This window comes from Dipodomys ordii, unplaced genomic scaffold (assembly GCF_000151885.1).
Source record: "Dipodomys ordii isolate 6190 unplaced genomic scaffold, Dord_2.0 Scaffold8, whole genome shotgun sequence".
NCBI lineage: Eukaryota > Metazoa > Chordata > Mammalia > Rodentia > Heteromyidae > Dipodomys > Dipodomys ordii.
Genome location: NW_012267224.1, coordinates 24,202,904 through 24,223,179, shown reverse-complemented (window position 1 = coordinate 24,223,179; position 20,276 = coordinate 24,202,904). Strand labels below are relative to the sequence as shown.

Here is a 20,276-nt window from a genome sequence, read left to right as displayed (position 1 = left end):
TTCCCAATTGGGGGGAAAAAAGTGCTGGGAACATGATATGGCTAAAGTGGTAGGGCACCTGCCTAGTCAATGTGAGGCCCTGAATTCAAAATCCAGTACTTTCCCCTAGATTGATTTGAATCCAAGACCATTATCTTGAATGTAAAGGGACATTTCCTGTATGTTTGAATCAGTGGAATAAAATTCATTCGCCATGATTATAATAGTGAAACATTGAAAATGCTATTTTTGTTGAATGATGAAAAATAGCTTTAAATAAACTATGACACCTCTACACCAAGATACACTATATTGGTTTACATAGCTATCACATGACAAAGTCAGATTATTATATAGCAAGTAGAACTTGACCCCACCTTACTAAAACAATAAAAATGCAGACACATATAGTTATTAGCATAAAATATGGGGAAAATGATCAGTCATATACCTCAAAAATACCACTGAATGTAGAGCTGTGGCCCAAGTGGTAGAGTACTGGCCTTGAGAGAAAAAGTTAAGGAACAGCACCCAGACCTCTAGTTCTAGCCCTAGTACCAACACACACAGAAAGATTGCTGGACACCAGTGGCCCACACCTGTAATTCTAGCTACCCAGGAGGCTGAGATCTGAAGATCTATGTTCAAAGTCAGCCCAGGCAGGAAAGTCCATGAGACTGTTATCTCCAATTAACCACCAAAGAGATGAAAGTGGAGCTGTGGCTCAATCCTTGAGCAAAAGAGCTAAGGGACAGCACTCAGGCCTTGAGTTCAATCCTTAGTATCGGCCCAAAATCAACAACAACAACAAAAAGTTACTAATTGTCTATTGAGATTACCAGTGATGTCTTGTTTTTATCTATTGCATATGTTTTTTCCAAGCTGTATTACTTTATATTTATTTTAAATACTTTATATACTTTATTTACTTTACTGAAAAAATATAATTTTGAAAAATCTGAGGCTTAAGGGTATCTTTTTCTGTTTAGATGGTATTGCAGAAATACAAATAGAAGCAAGGCAGAACTACTCCTCAAAACTGAAGTAAGTGTTTCACTTATTTTGTGAGGGGGTTTGATTTCAGCACAAACTCATTTGAATGGTTCCTTAATACATCCTAAAAAACTAATGGCATAAATTAGTTCGCTAGGCTTCAGCCACCATGTGCCATAAACTGAATGGTGTTAATCACAGTTTTATTCTCTCATGGTTATAGAGGCTGCAAGTTCAAAGTCAAGCTAACAATGGGGTGGTTTCTTCTGAGGGCTATGTCTGGAGACCTCTTCTAGGCCTCTCCTCTTGGCTTCCGGGTAGTTTTGCTCTTCCTGTTTCTTTGCAGCATCTTCAGTTTGTGCATGCCAGTCTGCATCCAGCTTTCCTCCAGAAAGACTCCAGCCACATTTAATTACAGCCTACCTTAATGACTTCATTTTAATTTGATGGCCTCTGTGATGACCTGTTTCTAAATATGATCACACTCCAAACTACTGGGGCTTAGGACTCCTAACTTTTTTGGGGGGAGGAATGGAAAGGAGGGATAAAATAATAATGCACCTATAAAAGTAGGTAATAGTTATACAGGAGCAATATTTCTTTTACTTTTTTGCTTGAAGTTACTTGTTCTAGAAAATTTTATATTAATATTATATGATGCCTTTTCTATGCTGGTCCTGTGGGGTTTGAATGGACTTCATGCTTGCTAGGAAGGTGCTCTACCACTTGAGCTATACTGCCAGCCCGTTAGCCCTTTTCTGGGTTAGGTATTGCTGAGATAAGATCTTGCTTTATGCCTGGGATGGCCTGAACTTCCATCTTCCTGTTTGTTCTTCCCTGTCACTGGAGTGACAGGTGTATGGTACAACACCCAGCCATGTACTTCCTCTAGGGCTAGGATGACAGGCATGGTACGTGCTACCATATCTGTTAATTGGTTTAGAGAGAGGAAATTTTAATAGCATTTGATTGCCTATAGATATAAATGTCCTGAAATGCTAACACTTTAAAGAGAAGTTAAAAGAACAAAAGGAAGTATAGAAGAATCTGCCCTGGGCTAAGGGAGAATTTTTTTTTTCCTGTCATTATAGTGGTTACAGTTACATAAAGCAAGTAAGGAGTCTGTTTCTTTTTGGACAATGTTACCCCTTCCCTTGCTTTCTCCTAGTTTTTCTCAAATCCCCACCCCTAAGTTGTATACTTCATTTTCAACTAGTGTCTAGAGAATACCATGGCTGCATTTGTTCACCCTTTATTTCTGTGCCTCCCCTTACACTTCCAAAGACAGATAAACGAACAAACAGAACAAAAAGGAAGGAAAACAAAAACAGCAAGAAAGAAAAAGAACTTCTTTTCATTTCCTGAAGTTCATTTCAATACGTATTATTTTGTGTGATCAAATGCACATAAGCAGTGACTTTTCTAGTCTCCCATTTTTTCCATCAGCAACACAAGTGACAATCGAGGGATTTTGATAATCCCTTGCATTTATGATCTAGTTATTCTGTTCAGTAATACTTTGTGGTCTTTAAAATCCATTCTTTCTCATTTTTTTTTCTCCTGCATTTTACCACCAGTCAAGAACTTGAGTTTAGCTGTAGTTTATGTGACAGAAGCAATAGCAGGTGGCTTTGCTATTTCAGACTGTACCACTCTTGGCCCATGGCCATCCCCACAGGATGCCAATGTGCCTCCTGGAGACCCACAGTGAGGGACAGGTGTAGGTCAGGGGGTGGCAAGGCGTTCTGCATCCAAATCCTGGTTAGCCACTTACTACCTGTGTGACCTGGGGAACATTATCTGCCTTTTCCTTGACCCTTTCCTTGCCTCTGAGGGAAAGCAGAAATAACAGAATACCTACCTCATAGGGCTGGTTTTAGGACTAAGTACATTTGCATATTAGAAAAAATTACATCAGAATAGGTTTTCAACAAATAAATGATAGCTGTTATGTATTTTTTTCCTGGCCAATTAACCATTATAATTATTGTCCCCAACTGTTTTTATCATGTTTATTTGTGGGGCCTTATTTAATTCCATTGTCCTTCTTATGAATAAGAATAAAATTAATTTGACTTTTCAATTATGAAACACATTTTTCCTCTTATAACAACGTAAATACCAGATTTTGGACATGATGTTACTTAGGGTTTGGAGTTCCTATTTCTTGCTCTTTAGCTTGGAATCAGATAAGAATTTATCCGTTATCTATTTAGTGTTGTTTTTGGCTTTTCATTTCCTTGGTTTAGCTACTTGTTCTGTAACTGAACTGTAAAGAGAGATAGGGAAGAACAAGTAAAGTGACAGGGGAATTATAAAGAATAAGATATTTACAGAAGGGAAAATGTTATGTGGATAGAACATGATATTGGGTTGAGATTCAAAGCTTATAGCAAATGTAAAAAAATATATGAAATGAAGCCTAACATTAAGAAGTTACAGCTAATACAGTATATGTATAATATATATTATACTTTGCCAGGCATCGTGTTTCTTTCGTATAATTCCAGCACTTGGGAAGCAGAAGCAGGAGGGTTGAGAGTTCAAGGCCAACTTGGGTCTCTAGTGAGACCTTGTCTTAAGAATCTAAACAAACAAATGAAACACTTTTTTCAACCCCTGTGTTCCATGTATGCAGAGTTAGGGAAGTGAAGCATTTTCTCTGTTAGTTCTGGAAGGCTCTGAGAGCTTCTCTAGTTGAAATGATGGCTGTAATGTAGATGTGCATTTGTAGTTGTGGGAATTTATCAATCTCATAAGCTGGTAGTATGAGCTAAAGGGTTATGTGGATGGTAGAGCTGTGGTCAGTTGTACCTCACCATAAAATTGTACAGATGGAGATCTTGAATATTAGTAATTGAAGTAAAAAAGAATTTTTATTTTGGATTTTAGGATAAAGAAGGTGGTTTTATGGTAAGGGACTCTAGTCAGCCTGGCCTGTACACAGTCTCTCTTTATACAAAGTTTGGAGGGTAAGTAATCCTGCGCTATTTTATTATTTTTTAAAAATGGGCTTATTTTTGTACGAACTTCCTGTATTGTTTGTATATATTACTAGTTTTCAGAAGAAAAAAAACGGTATTTCAGCATTTAAAGAACCTGAACTTCGGGGCTGAGAAGGTGGCGCAGTGGTAGAGCACTTGCCTTGCATGCATGAGGCCCTGGGTTCAATTCCTCAGCACCACATAAGCAAAAAGGAAAAAACTGGAAGTGGCACTGTGTCTCAAGTGGTAGAGTGCTAACCTTGAGCTGAAGAGCTGAGGGACAGTGCCCAGGCCCAGAGTTCAGGCCCCACGACCGGACCCCCCCCCAAAAAAAAACAATTCTAAACAAAAGAACCCAAACTTCGTTAATGAAGAAACTTCATTTCTTAATAATCTACTATTTTTTATATTGAATAATATTCTCCATAAAAGTATATTGGTTGAGAATGCCTATAAAAACTTCAGTAACATTCATGAAATAATTGTTGCACACTGAGCTTCATGTTAAGGATAGGCAGGTATGATGGTATATGAGTAGGTGATGTGGTGGGGGAGTAGTGTGTATATGTGTGTGTGTGTAAGAGAGAGAGAGAGACAGAGACAGAGAGGGGGGAGAGGGGGAGAGAGGGAGAGAGGCAAGAGTGCATAGTCAAGAGTGCATTTAATTTATCCATCAATCTTGTCATAACAATATCCAGAAGAGACCTCATGAGCAAGGCAGAAAAATTAGGAAGGAAGGGATTGTTTCTGACCAGGAAACTGCTTGACCCAGGAGTGAGTGAGAGAATATGGAGAATTCAAAGACCTGAAACAAAGTCTGTGTAGCTGGGTTGTAGAACAGGAGAGACTGAGTGAAGGGAGGAGATACAGTCTGACAGGTAGGAACAGAGGCCATGAATGTCCATATTAAGGAGTCCTTATAAGCATTTTTAGCAGCAGATGACTGGAGATCTGTGTTCTATGAAGGTATCTAGAATGTGTATAAAGGGCATATATATATATATATATATATATATATATGCCAGCCTTGGGGCTTGAACTCAGGACCTTGGTTTCTTTTGCTTAAGGCTAGCAATCTACCACTTGAGCCATAGCGCCACTTCTGACCTTTTCTGTTTATGAGGTACTGAAGAATCGAACCCAGAGCTTTATGCATGCTTAGGTCAGCACTCTACCATTAAGCCACATTTTCAGCCCCTATAAGCCCAAGTTTTAAATTCACTTTTAGAAGTGCTGTAAATATTTGCAAGTTTACAACAACAACAAAAAAGTGGCAACAGCTAATGCCTATTTAAAGACTTTGTATTGTGGCAGAATGGAGTTGGTGAATGTTCTTTTACTTACTCATTCTCATGCAAGGGACCAAGAATATTATTAGTGACCACTTTCTAAATTTCTATCTGTTAATATGAAAGGAAAGCTCTAAAGAAAAATGGGAAAATATACTTGCTGTGAGGATAGAAAGGGCCAAACAGAGGAAGTCTGTGGTCACCTATCTAAGAGTGAATTGAACAGTATTTCAGCTTGGTTGTAACAGTTCAATTTTTATTATAGGGAAGGTTCCTCAGGCTTTAGGCATTATCACATAAAGGAAACAGCAACATCTCCAAAGAAGTATTACCTAGCAGAGAAGCATGCTTTTGGTTCAATTCCTGAGATTATTGAGTATCATAAGCACAATGCAGCAGGTGAGTGAGCTTTTAACACCTGTTTCTAATATTAGCCAGTGTAAAATGATCATTGTAATGAATTTTTCCTCGAACAGTTGTATTTTCTAGTTAATTGTAGTGTGTAATTGATTGTTAAATTATTGTAATTAAGAAAGAAATAATATCAAGTTTCACAAAACCCCGTCTCCATCTTAGGACATGCATTCTTTTAATGGTATGGGACAAACATTCGCATTTCTGTGCTTTATATTCTTATTCTAAACTAAAATCCAAGATATCCTTTTTTTTTTTTTGGATGCCAACCCTAGGGCTTGAACTTGGAGCACTGTCCCTTGTTTAAGCTGGTGCTCTGTCACTTGAGCTATAGCTCAGCTTCTGTTGCTTTTTGTTTGTTGGTTTTGCTTTGTTTTGTGGTTAACTAAAGATAAGTGTTTCAGGGACTTTTCTGCCCAGGTTGGCTTAGAACCATGATCCTGAGATCTCAGCCTCCTGAAGAGCTAGGATTTATAGATGTGAGCCGCCAGTGCCCAGAAAGATATGTGCATTTTAAGCTGGATGCAGTAGCATACATGTAATACCAATGGTTTGTGAGGCTGAGACTAGAGTCTTGAATCCAGGAGTTTGAGGCCAGTTTGGGCAGCATAGCAACACCCTATTTCAGAAGTTAAAAAAAAAAAAGGATATGTCTGTTTTATAGTTGTCACAGAAACTTCCAGATGAGCTAGGATTCCATCCTATGTTGTAGGCTTCCAAAGAAGATGCCCTCATTTCTCATGGTGTTACATTCTTATAAACACATCACAAGTTGAATAGATCCTAAAATCAAAGTGCATGTAAAACACTTAACCCACTGAACTTAACATCCTTCCTTAGCAACCCAATTTACTCTAGAGTAGCAGGTGTTGATCCTTGTGGTCATGTACTGACTAGGTGCTGAGGTCCCTTGCCCTCTGCTCAGCATCTAGTCAGAGCATCCTTTCTCATATTGCTGGACCAGGAAATAAAAAAGGTCTCAATTCAAAAGTCAAAATATTGTTTCTACCGAATGCATATGGCTTTTGCACAGTCATAAAACCAACAGATTGTAAGATGAACAATAGTAAGTTGCAGATTGCTTGTAATCATTTTCCACAGGTTTTCCATCTTCACAAATCTCGGCTACTCTTAGTACTAGAGTGTTAATAAAATAAATGTAAAGTTAAACAACCATAAGATGAGAAAGGTCTCACGGATGTGGAGAAGGCCAGTAACCTAGCCCAATTTAGGAAAAATCAGCTTTAATTTTTTTTGTGTGTTAAAGACACGGTTTGCAAAAGCCTATTGTTATTTTTGTGAATCCATTTACTTTTTTTTCAGATGATAGGAAGAGTTACTGAGATGTGATTTATATATCACAAATTTTATCCTTTTAATGCATACAATTCAATGGGTTTCAGTATATATTACTGAGTTGTGACACTGTCACCATAATCTAAAAAAAAAATTTATTGCCAAGGTAATGTACAGAGGGGTTACAGTAGTGAATACATTTCTTCTTGAACTTGTTACCCCCTCCCTCATTTTTCTCCCACTCCCCCCAAACAAGTTGTACAGTTCATTTCCAACATATTGTCTTGTGAGTATCTCTGTTGCATTGGTTTGTCCTTTGTCCTTTGTCTCACCATTTTGTTGTTCCCCTTCCCTTCCCTAATTCAGATAAACATATATACAATACCCAGGGTACCAAAATCAAATACAGTGACAACAGGGATAAACCACAGGGGGAAAAAGGAAAAAAAAAACACAAAAGGAATCACATAGTATATTAACAACAACAACAAAGTAAAACCTCTTGTTTCCATGTCTTGGAGTTCATTTTGCTTAGCATCATCTATGTACATAGCTATTGAGCTATTCTGCTCATCTGCTAGGATTATCCTAGACATACACTAATTATTACAAATGAGGAAAACTATGGGATCTGTGTTAATTTGGGTCTGACTTACTTTCCATTTCCTTACAAATGGGGCAATATCATTCTTTCTGATGGAAGCATAGAATTCCAGTGTGTGTGTGTGTGTGTGTGTGTGTGTGTGTGTGTGTGTGTGTGTGTGTGTGTGTGTGTGTGTGTATGTGTATTATGTATATATATACACACACATCACATTTTCTTGATCCATTCATCTACTGAGGGGCATCTGGTTTGGTTCCATATCTTAGCTATGGTAAATAATGCTGTGATAAACATAGTTGTGCTGGTAGCTTTAGTATGGCTTTGTTTGTGATCATTTGGGTAAGTAAATGCCCAGAAGTGGGATTGCTGGGTTATAGGGGAGCTCTAGGTGTAGTCTTTTGAGGAACTGCCATACTGATTCCAGAATGGTTGAACAAGTTTACACTCCCACCAACAGTGTAGTAGCATTCCCTTTTGGCCACATCCCCTCCAGCATCTGTTGTTATAACTTAATTTTAATAACATTGTTATTCATAAATCTTACACCATTGGCACTCACCCTGTGTTCCCCTTCACCATCTTCGCCTCTGGCAGTAACTAGCCTACTTCCTGTCTCTGTAGATTTTCCTTTTCTGAAAGTTCTATATGAATGAAATCATGCAGTCTGTTGTGGCTAGTTCTGTGGTGCAGTATAATATATCTGACATTTGTTGTATCATGCTAAGTATCCTACTTTCTTTTTATAGGACTTTTTAGCATGTGTTAGTTGTACCAAGCTGTTTGTTTCATACATTCACACAATCGACTCTGATCAGATGTACTTGTCCATCTCTTTCCCTTATCCCCCTCTCCCTCCTGCAGGTTTAACAGGTTTCATTGTTTTGTTTTCATACATGCATATAAAGTATCATATTCACCCTCATTCATCCCCTCCATTGACCCTCCTCCTATTGGCACTGACCTCCAATAGACACTGTTTTACTTTCCTGTGATTCATTTTTTCAATGTACATTAAATGTATGGATTTTGCCAAGGGAGTTCATACATACAAATCGTCTCTGTTCCAATTTCTTCTCCCCCTTATTTTCAGTCTTTTTCGGTGAGTTTCCTTATTCTATTTTCATATGTAAACACATACATGTATCTGGTATTATTTGTCCTTCATTTTCTTTTCCTCCCATTGTACCCAACAGTCTCACAGTTACATTCATGCCCAGGGTTTTGTGTGTGTGTGTGTGTGTGTGTGTGTGTGTGTTTGTGTGTGTGTGTGTGTGTGTGTGTTGTGTGTATTTTATTATTGCAAAGGTGATATACAGAGGGGTTACTGTTACATGTCAGGTAATAAGTACATTTCTTTTTCTTTTTTTTGCCAGTCCTGGGGCTTGAACTGAGGGGCCTGAGCTTCTTTTGCTTAAGGCTAACACTCTACCACTTGAGTTACAGCACCACTTCCTGCCTTTTCTGTTTATATGGTACTGAGGAATTGAACCCAGGGCTTCATGCATGCAAGGCAAGCACTCTACCAGTAAGCCACATTCCCAGCCTACATTTCTTTCTTTCTTTTTGTTGGTCATAGGATTTGAACTCTAGGCCCGGGCTCTGTCTCTGAGCCTTTCAGCTCAAGGTGAGCACTCTTCCACAGCGCTACTTCCCTACATTTGAACAATGTCACCTCTTCCCTCATTTTCTCCCAGTTTTTCTCTCCCAACTCCCCTCCTCCACAAGTTGTATAGCTCATCTTCAACATAATGTCTAGTGAGTATCACTGCTGCATTTGTTCACCCTTTGTCCCACCATTTCTGTGCCCCTTCTTACCCTCCCCCCAAAACATAAATTTACTTACAGGACAAAAAATAGAAAAGACAGCGACAAAGGAGAAAACAAATGCCCAGGGTTTCTTGACATAAAAACCACAAGAACTCTTTTTAAAACTAAAGGAAAAAGGACTAGGAAATGTGGCTCAAGTGGTAGTTTTTTGGATCTTTCTTTTTTTGTATTGATATTCTGTTTGTTTGTTTTTGGGGTCCGGTTGTGGGGCCTGAACTCTGGGCCTGGGCACTGTCCCTCAGCTCTTCAGCTCAAGGCCAGTGCTCTATGTATTTATATTCTGTTGTTCTTTCTTTGGTGGTCTTCTATAAGTTGATCTGATGTAAATTTTAGTTTCACCTATCTCAATTCATTCAACAAATGTGCATTTAGTGCCTGCTAGCGTTTCCTGCCTTCTAGAAACCAAGCCAAGTTTGGAAAAGAGTTGGTGGACTAGGCCATCAATGATGCTGCTCTTAGCTGCTGGAGAGAGACGTCATATACAATCATTTCATATTATTATGAGCTGTCCCTAGTTAGAGGAAATACAAAATGTTCTGGATGTTTATAGAAGAGTCTCCTCTCATTTCTACCTTAATTCTGTAAGCAAAGGTTTTAACTTACCTCACTGAATGGCAGCAGCTGATATATTCATAGTTGTTATCTTAGAGTCCAATTTTAATACAAGGATCGCTAGCATCGAGTGAATCAAGTGAATCACTTTAATTTTCAGCAGACTCACAATTTGTTTTCATAGTTCAGATCTCCTATTCAAAAAGAGCATGATATAGTAGCTGATAATAACTTTGAGAAGTTCTTTAATTAATCCTTTTTTTAAAAGTTCCTTTGGAATGTTGAGAGGAGAAGCTGGCATAATGCTTGACAACCACTGGAAGAAAGCTTGTTGAATGAATGAAAGTCTGTAGCAGAAGATGAGGACTAAAGTAATTCGTGAATGAGTTTTCATTTCTACTTTAACATTTGATGTATAGGATGGTTAAGTTCAACTGCATGGCTTTCTCTGATTTCTAGGACTTGTCACAAGGCTGCGGTACCCAGTTAGTACAAAGGGGAAGAATGCACCAACCACTGCGGGATTCAGCTATGGTAACTTGTGCTCTGTACTTGCATGACCAATCTTCCTTGACAAGAATCTGTATCACATAAGCTTAGCTCTGTGCTTGTATTAGCAATTTTGCTTGATAAGAATCTGGTATCACAAAATAAGCTTATTTATGTATATAGTGTGGGTGTTCAGTGACACTTCATAGCTGTTATAATCCTAGGTTTTGTTTCTGTCAATGTGTATATACATATTTGGGGGGGGGCTTGAACTCTGGGCCTGGGTACTATCCCTCAGCTCTTCAAGGCTACCATTCTACCACTTGAGCCACAGTGCTACTTCCGGTTTTCTGGTGGTTGATTGGAGATTATTGTCTCACGGACTTTCCTGCCCAGGCTGGCTTTGAACTACTGTGATCCTCAGATCCCAGCCTCCTGAGTAGCTAGGATTACAGGCGTGAGCCACCAGCGCACAGCTCAGTATGTATAATTTAGTAGGAAACTTTCTCTAGGGGAAAAGACAAGGAATACCATTTGCATTTAAAAAGAAATCATTGTCTTTTCAACCATGGTTCTCACTGTTTTTGTTGGTTAGTGGCAGAAAGTGAAGTGCTAGGATGAAAAAAATAAATTACTTTGATGGTTTTTGTTACTTCTGACGAAAGCCTTATAAATAGCAGGCTTAATTCCTTTTAACTTGGTGGAATTGGAAAAAAAACCAACAAACAAACTCAGGAGAAGGAGTGATAAAAGGTGCTTTTTGTTGTTGTTGTTTTTTAATGGACTTGAAGCTGGGTGCAGAAGTTTTACCCCTGTAGTCCTGAGGAGGCTGAGATCTGCAGATTGTGGTTCGAAGCCAGACAGGTAGAAAAAAGTCCATGAGACCCTTATCTCCAAATAAACAGAAAAAAAAAAAAAAGCCAGATATGGGAGTGTGGTTCAAATGGCAGAGTGACAGCCTTGAGTGAAAAAAGTCAAGTGAGAGCCCTGAATTCAATTACACACACATACTCTTAGCTGTTACTTTTAGTCTGTTATGCAGTATCTTCTTGCCTTTTCAATTCCTCTGCTTTTATTGGGATAGTTTAAAAGGGACACCCTTTAGAGAGGGTGGAAAGCACCCCTGTGCAGTATAGTAGATTCAGGATGTACCTCTGTTCTGTGTTTCGTAGTAATGACTACAGTATCTTCCTGAACTTTGAGGGTGATTCTTGATTAGTTTCTCTTTCCTCACTGATTCCCACTTTTCCCTTCTGTCTTTCAGAGAAGTGGGAGATTAACCCTTCAGAGCTGACCTTTATGAGGGAGTTGGGGAGTGGACTGTTCGGAGTGGTGAGGCTGGGCAAGTGGCGAGCCCAGTACAAAGTAGCTATCAAAGCTATTAGAGAGGGTGCCATGTGTGAGGAGGACTTCATAGAAGAAGCTAAAGTCATGATGTAAGTTTCTAGCTCTTCTTCCGGCTCCCTGTTTCAGATGAAGAAGGGCCCCATCTAATACGCCTGCTGATTTCTTTTTCTAGGAACCAGCTTTTTGCTTTGTTGATTCTATGTATTATTTGTTTTTAGCCTCTAATTCATTGATTTCTGCTCTAATATTTCTCTTTACCTAGTACTTTGGGTTTTTGTTTGTTCTTGTTTTTGTAGAAGCTTTAGTTGCATCACGAGGTTGTTTATTTGAGCACTTTCTGTTTTGCTGATTTCTTTTTCTGTAGTAATGCCATATGCATTTCCTCCCCCCCCCCCCCAGGAAGCTGACACATCCCAAGCTGGTACAGCTTTATGGGGTATGCACCCAGCAGAAACCAATTTACATCGTGACTGAGTTCATGGAACGGGGCTGCCTTCTGAATTTCCTCCGACAGAGACAAGGCCATTTCAGTAGAGACATGCTGCTGAGTATGTGTCAGGATGTGTGTGAAGGCATGGAGTACCTGGAGAGAAACAGCTTCATCCACAGAGACTTGGTACCCACTCACCCACCAGATTCTTTTGTAATACTGGCTCAGCAGTAGCAGTGACCAATTTTGGTTGCTAACAGTGTTTCACTGTTATTTTTAAACTTGGTAAATGTAAGCCACTTACTTCTTAAGTTTAAAGGAAGGATTTATTTGACAGTCTACAGAGTTAATATCTCCAGGCAAGTTTTCTTACATGAACTACTTAAGCTTCAGAAAAGTCCCAGGAGAGAGCTAATCATGAGCACATTTATTACTATCCTCATTTTATAGATGGGAGTTAGCGTCAGGGAAATAAAGTGCCATTCATCACACATAAAGTGTAAAGTGTGATGAATGGAAAGTTAGAGTTAGTCTTGACTTTCTTCCTAAATCCTAATCTCTTTTCACTTCATATGCTATAATTAGAAACTATTAGAGAAATCATTTTCCTTCTCTCATTAATCATTGGGGAAAGATGGCAGCTTCTAACAATACCAGAAGAAGTCTGTCACTTTCTAAATTATTGTGATGGGGACATTGGTGAATTGTTCCTTATTCTGCTTTCTCCATCTCGCCTCCATTATTCTATTTTTCCTCCCATTTTTCCTTCACAAATGTGACTATTTTCAGCATATCAGCAACACTATCACTTTACCTTGATCCTTTCACCAGAGCAAATAGGATTTGCCTCTGGGATTTCCCCTAAATTTTAATTTCAGCGTTCTGATGATAAAGTATGTTAGAGTAGCAGCAAGGCATTAAAAAAAATTCATTCACCTCAAATAGGTAATAAGCATTTTTGAATATAAGTCACTGAATCATTGCAAAAATTGTAAGTAGGAGGTATCATTACTGTTCCTGTTTCACAGATGAGGAAGCAGGTGCAAATGGAGTAAAATAATAGCAACAGTTAAGTTAATCGAGTAGGCAGGATTTGAATCCAGGGAGTTTGGCTCTAGAGTCAATACTCTTAATGTTATGTTACCTCTAGGTTTAAAGTATAATAGGAAGTTGAGAATTTTGAAATGGAAGATGGCCTGCTATGTGTGTTTTAGAATAGTTACCTAATCATTCTGAGACCCTTTTTCCACTTCTTTGAATTGCTTGTTACAATATTGCTTATAAAACTTACAATTTTGCTTATAAGACTGCTTTAATTATCCCTGCATATAATTGAGACAAAGGACTTAGTAGACATGATATATATATATGTATATATGTATATATATATGTATGTATGTATATATACACACACATACATACAGTAGCATTATGCTCAATAATGACAAAGAGTATTGTCGTCATCCTGAAGCTCATGACTCAACTTCCTCCCTCCTTGCCTGCCTGCCTGCCTGCCTGCCCGCCCTCCTGCCTGCCTTCCATCCTTTTGTGGTGCCAGTCCTGGGGCTTGAACTCAAGGTCTAGGTGCTGTCTCTGAGCTTTTGTGCTTAAGGCTAGTGCTCTATACTTAGCCACAGTTCGACTCCTGTTTATTTGGTGTCTAATTGGAGATAAGAGACTCACAGATGTTCCTGCCCCAGCTGGCTTTGCCCTGCAGTCCTCAGATCTCAGACTTCTGAGTAACTAGGATTATAGGCATGAACCACTGGCACCTGGATTTCTCTTATTTTTTTTAACTTAACAAGCTGATACAAATTGAATTTCTTCATGAATCTGACCCTGATACTCACAAGGACCATATCTTGGTGAAAGCAATTTTTTTTTTTATGTTTCATGCCTATTGTATTGATATTAGTCTGGTAGATCTGTGCCACCCTTTGAAGGCAGGTTGTGTTCTTTTTGTCTGCTTCAAAAAGAATCCTGCTGCTGGCAAGCAAAGGCTTTTGTGGTTGTCCTCATAGAAAGATGGAGAAGAGCCAGGTGCCAGTAGCTCATGCCTGTAATCCTAGCTACTAAGGAGCTGAGATCTGAGGATTGAGGTTCAAAGCCAGCCTGGAGAAAAGTCCCTGTGAGACTTTTATCTCTAATTATTCATGCAAAAACTGGAAGTGATGCTGTGGCTCAAATGGTAGAGTGCTAGCCTTGAGCACAAAGAGGCTTAGGTATAATGCCTAGGCCCTGAGTTCAAGCCTAACAACTGACCAAAAAAAAAGAAAAGAAAGATAGAGAGGACTCTAGGAGTGGTCACTATTTCTCATACAAGAAGAGACTTTTAACAATGTGCTGTAAGGGAACTCATACAAGTAGAATTGTCACATGTAGAAAATAGGATTCTGAACAGTTGGGAAGAGAAAAATATTAAATATTGATATATTAAAATATGATATTTTCCTTCTAAAAATACTATGTCTTTCTATCTAGCTATTGTCTTGAATCTTGTAACCTTCACAATTGGGGAGATACTAAATATGTGAATTCAATACATAATTCAAACATTAAGTAATTTGCATTTGTAGTTGACCAATTGGATGTGTCTTCTTTTAATGTACTGAAAATCCCATACATGATAAAACAAAAAAAACTTTTACACAGCTGTTTTATTTTTATTTATTTATTACTGTTTTGTAGTACTGGGGTTGAACTCCAGACTTTGTGCTCTGAGCTTGCTAGGGAGGTGCTCTGCCATTTGAACCATGCTCTCAGCTCATTTTGCTTTTATTATTTTTCAAATAGGGTCTTGCTTTTTGCCTAGTCAAACGTGGACCTCAGTCCTTTTTCTTACACTTTCTGTGTAGCTGTGATGACAGTAGTACCTCAATATGCCAATCTTTTTTTAGTTGAAATGGGGTGTCCTGAACTTTCTGTTTAGACTGGCTTTTAACTGCAATCCTCCTGATCTCTGCTACCTGGGAGCCACTGCACCTGATTCAGGTGTTCTTTTGACCGGGATTGAGTTGACTTAATCACTGCTTGCTCATCTGATGGTTGTGTATTTTGAAGCTCGCCTTACTAAAACGTAGAATAAGGACTTCAAGAGATTTTACCACCATCAGTAAAACAACAACAAATCCTCACATATGTTAATAAGAGTAGAACCAGAGGGGAAAACCAGAGTTGACCTTTCTTAACTATGACTATGGGTAACGATAATGTCTGTAATACCTGTGGCAAATGTTTTCTAACCTGTCTTTCTGCAGACTGTTTCAAATACATGTTGCAGACATTTCTATTGGGGTAAAAATAATCTATAAGCAGACATTTCGGGCTGGGAAGGTGACTCAGTGGTAGAGCCCTTGCCTTGCATGAATGAGGCCCTGGGTTCGATTCCTCAGCACCACATAAGCAAAAAGAAGCCAGAAGTGGCGCTGTGGCTCAAGTGGTAGAGTGCTAGCCTTGAGCTGAAGAGCTGAGGGACAGTACCCAGACCCAAAGTTCAGGCCCACGACTGGACCCAAAAAAAAAAAAAAGCAGACATTTCCACCCTCTGTGGATATTTGGCTGGATTATAATAAAACAGACATATTTTTCTTGTATTGTGGGATTTTTAGCCTAATACACTATCATGATTTTTTCCCCCCAGGCTGCCAGAAATTGTCTGGTAAATGAGGCGGGAGTTGTGAAAGTCTGTGATTTTGGCATGGCCAGGTATGGCTGAGTGTTATGTTCTTTCAAGTAACGTTTACATTATTTTGTAGAATAAGTATGTGTGGAAGTAATTTGCATCAATGATAACTTGCAGGAAGGAATTTCATTAATGGCCAATGACATTAGGATATGGAAATATGTATCCTGGTGGCAGTATTTTCTCCACTAGATGGAGATATAGCTTGTTAAATTAGTGGCTTCTCTGTTTTCTCCTCAATGTGGATTATATTTCTAGAATCTTTTGTTTTCATAGGAATGTTTTACGGTCAGTTTATAAATACAGCTTAGTACAGTTCTGTCTGCAGTACATTTCTTCTCTTTTGTAGTTTTAATAAAGTGAAAAGACGTTTAAAAATATTTTGTCTTTCCATCCTTTTTATCTCTCTGTGCAATCATTCAACTATATGTAAGAAATGAGAGTTGTGCCAAACACAACTCTCTGAACCACAGCAGAGACTAAACCATCTATGTTCCTGCCACCTGTGGCGAATGTTCTAGGGATAAGAGAGACACGGACCTGAGTCTAAATGTGTATGTTCGCACAGGGCCAGCAGCCGTGACCTGTCAGTCTGACCTAAGCTTTTTTGATGGTCCTGCAAACCGATAATGGGTGTCACATTTTTCATTTCCTTTTTTTTTATTGTGAAAATACCATATAGAGGGGTTACAATTACATGGGCAAGATAATGAGTACATTTCTTATCAAGCAACTGGAAGATACCAGGACACCTGAAAATGACCTGAAACTTAGGTCAGTATTCACAAAAATAGTGTTATTGAGACAGCCTTCTATAACAGCCTGTACCTGCCTTGGTGCTTTTGCACGTAAGAGGTACAGCTGAGAGTTGTCACCAGCACTGTGCGTGCAGTGGAACACGATGTGTTATCGGGCCCTCTTCAGAGAAAATCTGCCTATCTCTGACAGACAGATATTTTGGGATGGGGGTGGTGGTGCACATAGCTATTTTTACTTTGGATCTGGTAACCAGGAGGACCTTTTTCCAGATAAGAACACTGAATGGAGACTAAAGGCAATGAGCAGCCAGTTAGGTAAAAATCTAGATATAAATGTTTCCAGGTCAAAGAGACAAGTGCAAAAGTTTGAAATCTGAGATTCGTGTGACCTGCTCAGAAGACTGTGAAAGGGTCAGGGAGTTGGCCCGTAGACATCACTAACAGCAGTTAAAAGGGGGCTGGAGGCATGGCTCAAGTGGTAGAGTACCTGCAGGTGTAAGGCCTGAAGTTCAGACTCCAGTACTACCAAAAAAATTGTTTTAAGGCCACACAAGGACCAGGTCCTGCAGGGGCAAGCTCAGCTTCTAAGGAAACTCATCAAGCCTAAGAATGTTTGAGGGTGTTAGAGTCTATTTCTCACTCTCAACGTGTTAATTACCCAACTCTTAATTTGCTTTTTTATAAAATGTTCAATACCTGACAAGCAGCCTTCTTTCATAGGTTCAATCATCCTGTATTTGGCTTTTGGAAAATCATTGCTTTTGTGTGTGAACCCCTATACTAAATTCAGATATCCCTGATTGACAATCATTTAAAGATCTAGCCCCCTGAGGTAGTAGCGCTGGCCAGACACCATCTTTGTCTCCATAGTTCAACAAAGGATATTTGTGAATGTATTTGTGTATCTTCTCATGGCTGCCTTAATGAATGAATTTCATATGCACCTATAATATATAAATACATTCCTCTTATAAATATGCACCAAACATTACAGCGAAAGCTTAAATCCTCAATTTACCATCTGTAATCTAGGATTTGTCCCAGAACTAACCACTGTTATTAGCTTCTGTATGTCCTTCCAGAGGGACATAAATATGTTCACACAGAGAAATAACAATGTTATTTTGAGAGGGAGAGAATGTATGTAAATGTATATGTCACCATTTACATGCTTTGTCTTGTCTTTTCTTGCACTTGCTTCTTAAAAACTGCTCTATAGAGCCATGGGGGCTCAGGGCATGAATGTCTCTAGACACGTTCACCACTTCTTTTAGAGTAGTTCTGCTTTAGGTCTTTTATATATAGGGCTGAGAGTAACATTTTGTCTAAAGAACATAATTGCAATGGGACGTTAGCAGACTATTGTTACTATATTCTGCCTGTGTCTCCTAAGCTGGAAAGAGAAGAGCAGAGAGATTTAAGTGTAGCTGAGGTGTCTCCCTCTTACACCCTTTCTTTGCATCAAGAGGAAGATGGAATCTACCAGGTGTGGCCACTGAGCTAAACCTTTAGCTCCAGCTGGATGCATGTTGGGCTTCAGTCAACTGTGTTTTTGACTGTAAAGTGGTAAATAATGAAATCACCAGTATGAAGTGAAGTACAGATCGTACTTCAGAGGTATAAGTCCATGGTATGTCTCACCCTAGGTATGTTCTGGATGATCAGTACACAAGCTCTTCTGGTGCTAAATTCCCAGTGAAGTGGTGCCCGCCTGAAGTATTTAACTACAGCCGTTTTAGCAGCAAGTCAGATGTCTGGTCATTTGGTAAGATCCCTGTTCCTCATTTCCTGCTTTCTGCTCTGAAGAGGAAGTGGATTCGTCATGTGATAATCCTTGTCCTTTTCCAGGTGTCTTGATGTGGGAAGTCTTCACGGAAGGCAGAATGCCCTTTGAGAAGAACACCAATTATGAAGTGGTAACCATGGTTACTCGAGGCCACCGCCTCCACCGGCCGAAGCTGGCGTCTAAATACATATATGAGGTGATGCTGAGGTGTTGGCAGGAGGTATAGATACTTCTTTGTGCTCTCCTATTGAATCGCTGAAACATTCACAGTTGGGCTTGGTAGATGGATCCCGGTACAGGCTTTAGAGTCTATGGAATTGGGTGGTATGTGTTTTTTGGTAGTGTTTTGTTTTTTGTTTTTGTCTTGTTTTTAATCAGATCTTGGGTTTGAACTCAGAGCTCCCTGCTTGTTCACCAGGTTATCTTCTAGTTTAGCTGCACTTTCACCCCTTTTTGCTTTAGTTATTTTTCATAAGATGAAAAATGTTTTCATGGCCTGTTCATGCCTCGGCCAGTCTGGATCACCATCCTCATATTAACACTTACCATGTAGCTGGGGTAATAGGTTGATAGCTCTCATGGCTAGCTTATAGTGATGGAGATGGAGATGGGGAGATGCTTCCCCCCCTCCCCGGTTGCCTTGATCCTCCTGATCTCTGCCTCTTTTCAACTAGGATTAGATGTAAGCCACCCTGCCCATCTGGTGCACATTTTATAGTGATTTCAAGCTCTAGGGAAGAAGCCAGCCCTCTCATCTCAGTTCCAGATTAATGTAAGATGAATATGAAGCAGTGGAAAACACTAGTAATTCAGTTAATCAGCTCAGGCTGGGACTCACTCCCAAGTGGGAATCCTCGGCAGCTGCCTAAGATAGTGACTTGGGACCAGGCCTGAGAAGTTGCTCCCCTCCTTTCTGTGGATCACTTGTGGGATTGAAGTGTCGCTTTTTCCAGAGAGGGTTTCTTCCTCTAAACTGCAACCTCCCTCATTTGTTTACTCATACTTGGAAATAGTGAACTATGACTTCACAGAAGAGTTTAGGCACCAGAATGATTCTTGAAAAGCAGACATTAGGCTACCTGTATTTAAATGCATTGTACCAAATGCTTTGATTTAGTCCTTAAGTAACCCTTGGGGTTAGATGTTTTTACTATGACCACTTTATAGACAAGAAGATTAGGTTTCCTGTGGTTGATGTTGCCTGGGACCAGTTAGCTAGAGAGCAGCAGAGGCCACCTAACTCCAAAGCTCCCAATTCCTCACACTTCCTCCCAGGAGCATTAATGGGGATGGACAGAGACTGGGCAGGAAGAGGTACAAGGGGGAGAGAGTACAGTATGAATAGCATGTAAAGACATTACTACAGACATTCACGTGACAGTAGAGAGTAGAGCGCTCATCTGGTAGGACTTTTTGTGGGAATGAACAGAGATGATAGGTAGATAGGGCTCTGCAGATCTGCAGGGCTTGATTTTTGCAGGCACTGAAGAGGTCTAATACTACTTGATCAACGTGGTATCTTAGAAATGTTAGGAGGAAGCAACAGAGAGGAAAATATGGTTGAAGTACTATATATGTCTATGTATATGTATGTATGTTTGAAAGTAGAACAGTGAAACCTGGTGAAATTGTTTTCCAAAGGTAGGAGAGAGATGTAGGTGGTAAGTTTGAGTGAGATGCATTGTTTGCATGGAAATGTTCAAAGGAAACTTGTCCAATGTACAACTCTAATATTTGCCAGTAAAAAGTCTTTTTTTTTTCTTTTTTAAAGAGAGATCTGTCAGTCAAGCAGCAGGGCATGCCAGCTAGGTTAGCATAGAGAGATAGATGAATTACCATTGCCCAC

General features: G+C 39.4%; 1 protein-coding gene across 4 annotated transcripts in view; it reads left to right on the top strand.

Annotated features, from left to right (window-relative positions):
* Nucleotides 1–20,276, top strand: part of Tec (tec protein tyrosine kinase) — a 95,741-nt gene that overhangs the window by 74,727 nt on the left and 738 nt on the right. For 3 of the 4 annotated variants that reach the window (XM_013009148.1, XM_013009147.1, XM_013009149.1), the window contains exons 9-17: nucleotides 969–1,023; nucleotides 3,865–3,944; nucleotides 5,511–5,644; nucleotides 10,398–10,472; nucleotides 11,692–11,863; nucleotides 12,174–12,390; nucleotides 15,845–15,909; nucleotides 18,291–18,409; nucleotides 18,493–18,650. In XM_013009148.1, coding sequence (XP_012864602.1) covers nucleotides 969–1,023; nucleotides 3,865–3,944; nucleotides 5,511–5,644; nucleotides 10,398–10,472; nucleotides 11,692–11,863; nucleotides 12,174–12,390; nucleotides 15,845–15,909; nucleotides 18,291–18,409; nucleotides 18,493–18,650 — 1,075 coding nt within the window. The remainder of the gene's footprint in view (nucleotides 1–968; nucleotides 1,024–3,864; nucleotides 3,945–5,510; nucleotides 5,645–10,397; nucleotides 10,473–11,691; nucleotides 11,864–12,173; nucleotides 12,391–15,844; nucleotides 15,910–18,290; nucleotides 18,410–18,492; nucleotides 18,651–20,276) is intronic. The other variant, XM_013009150.1, reaches the window with a different exon arrangement.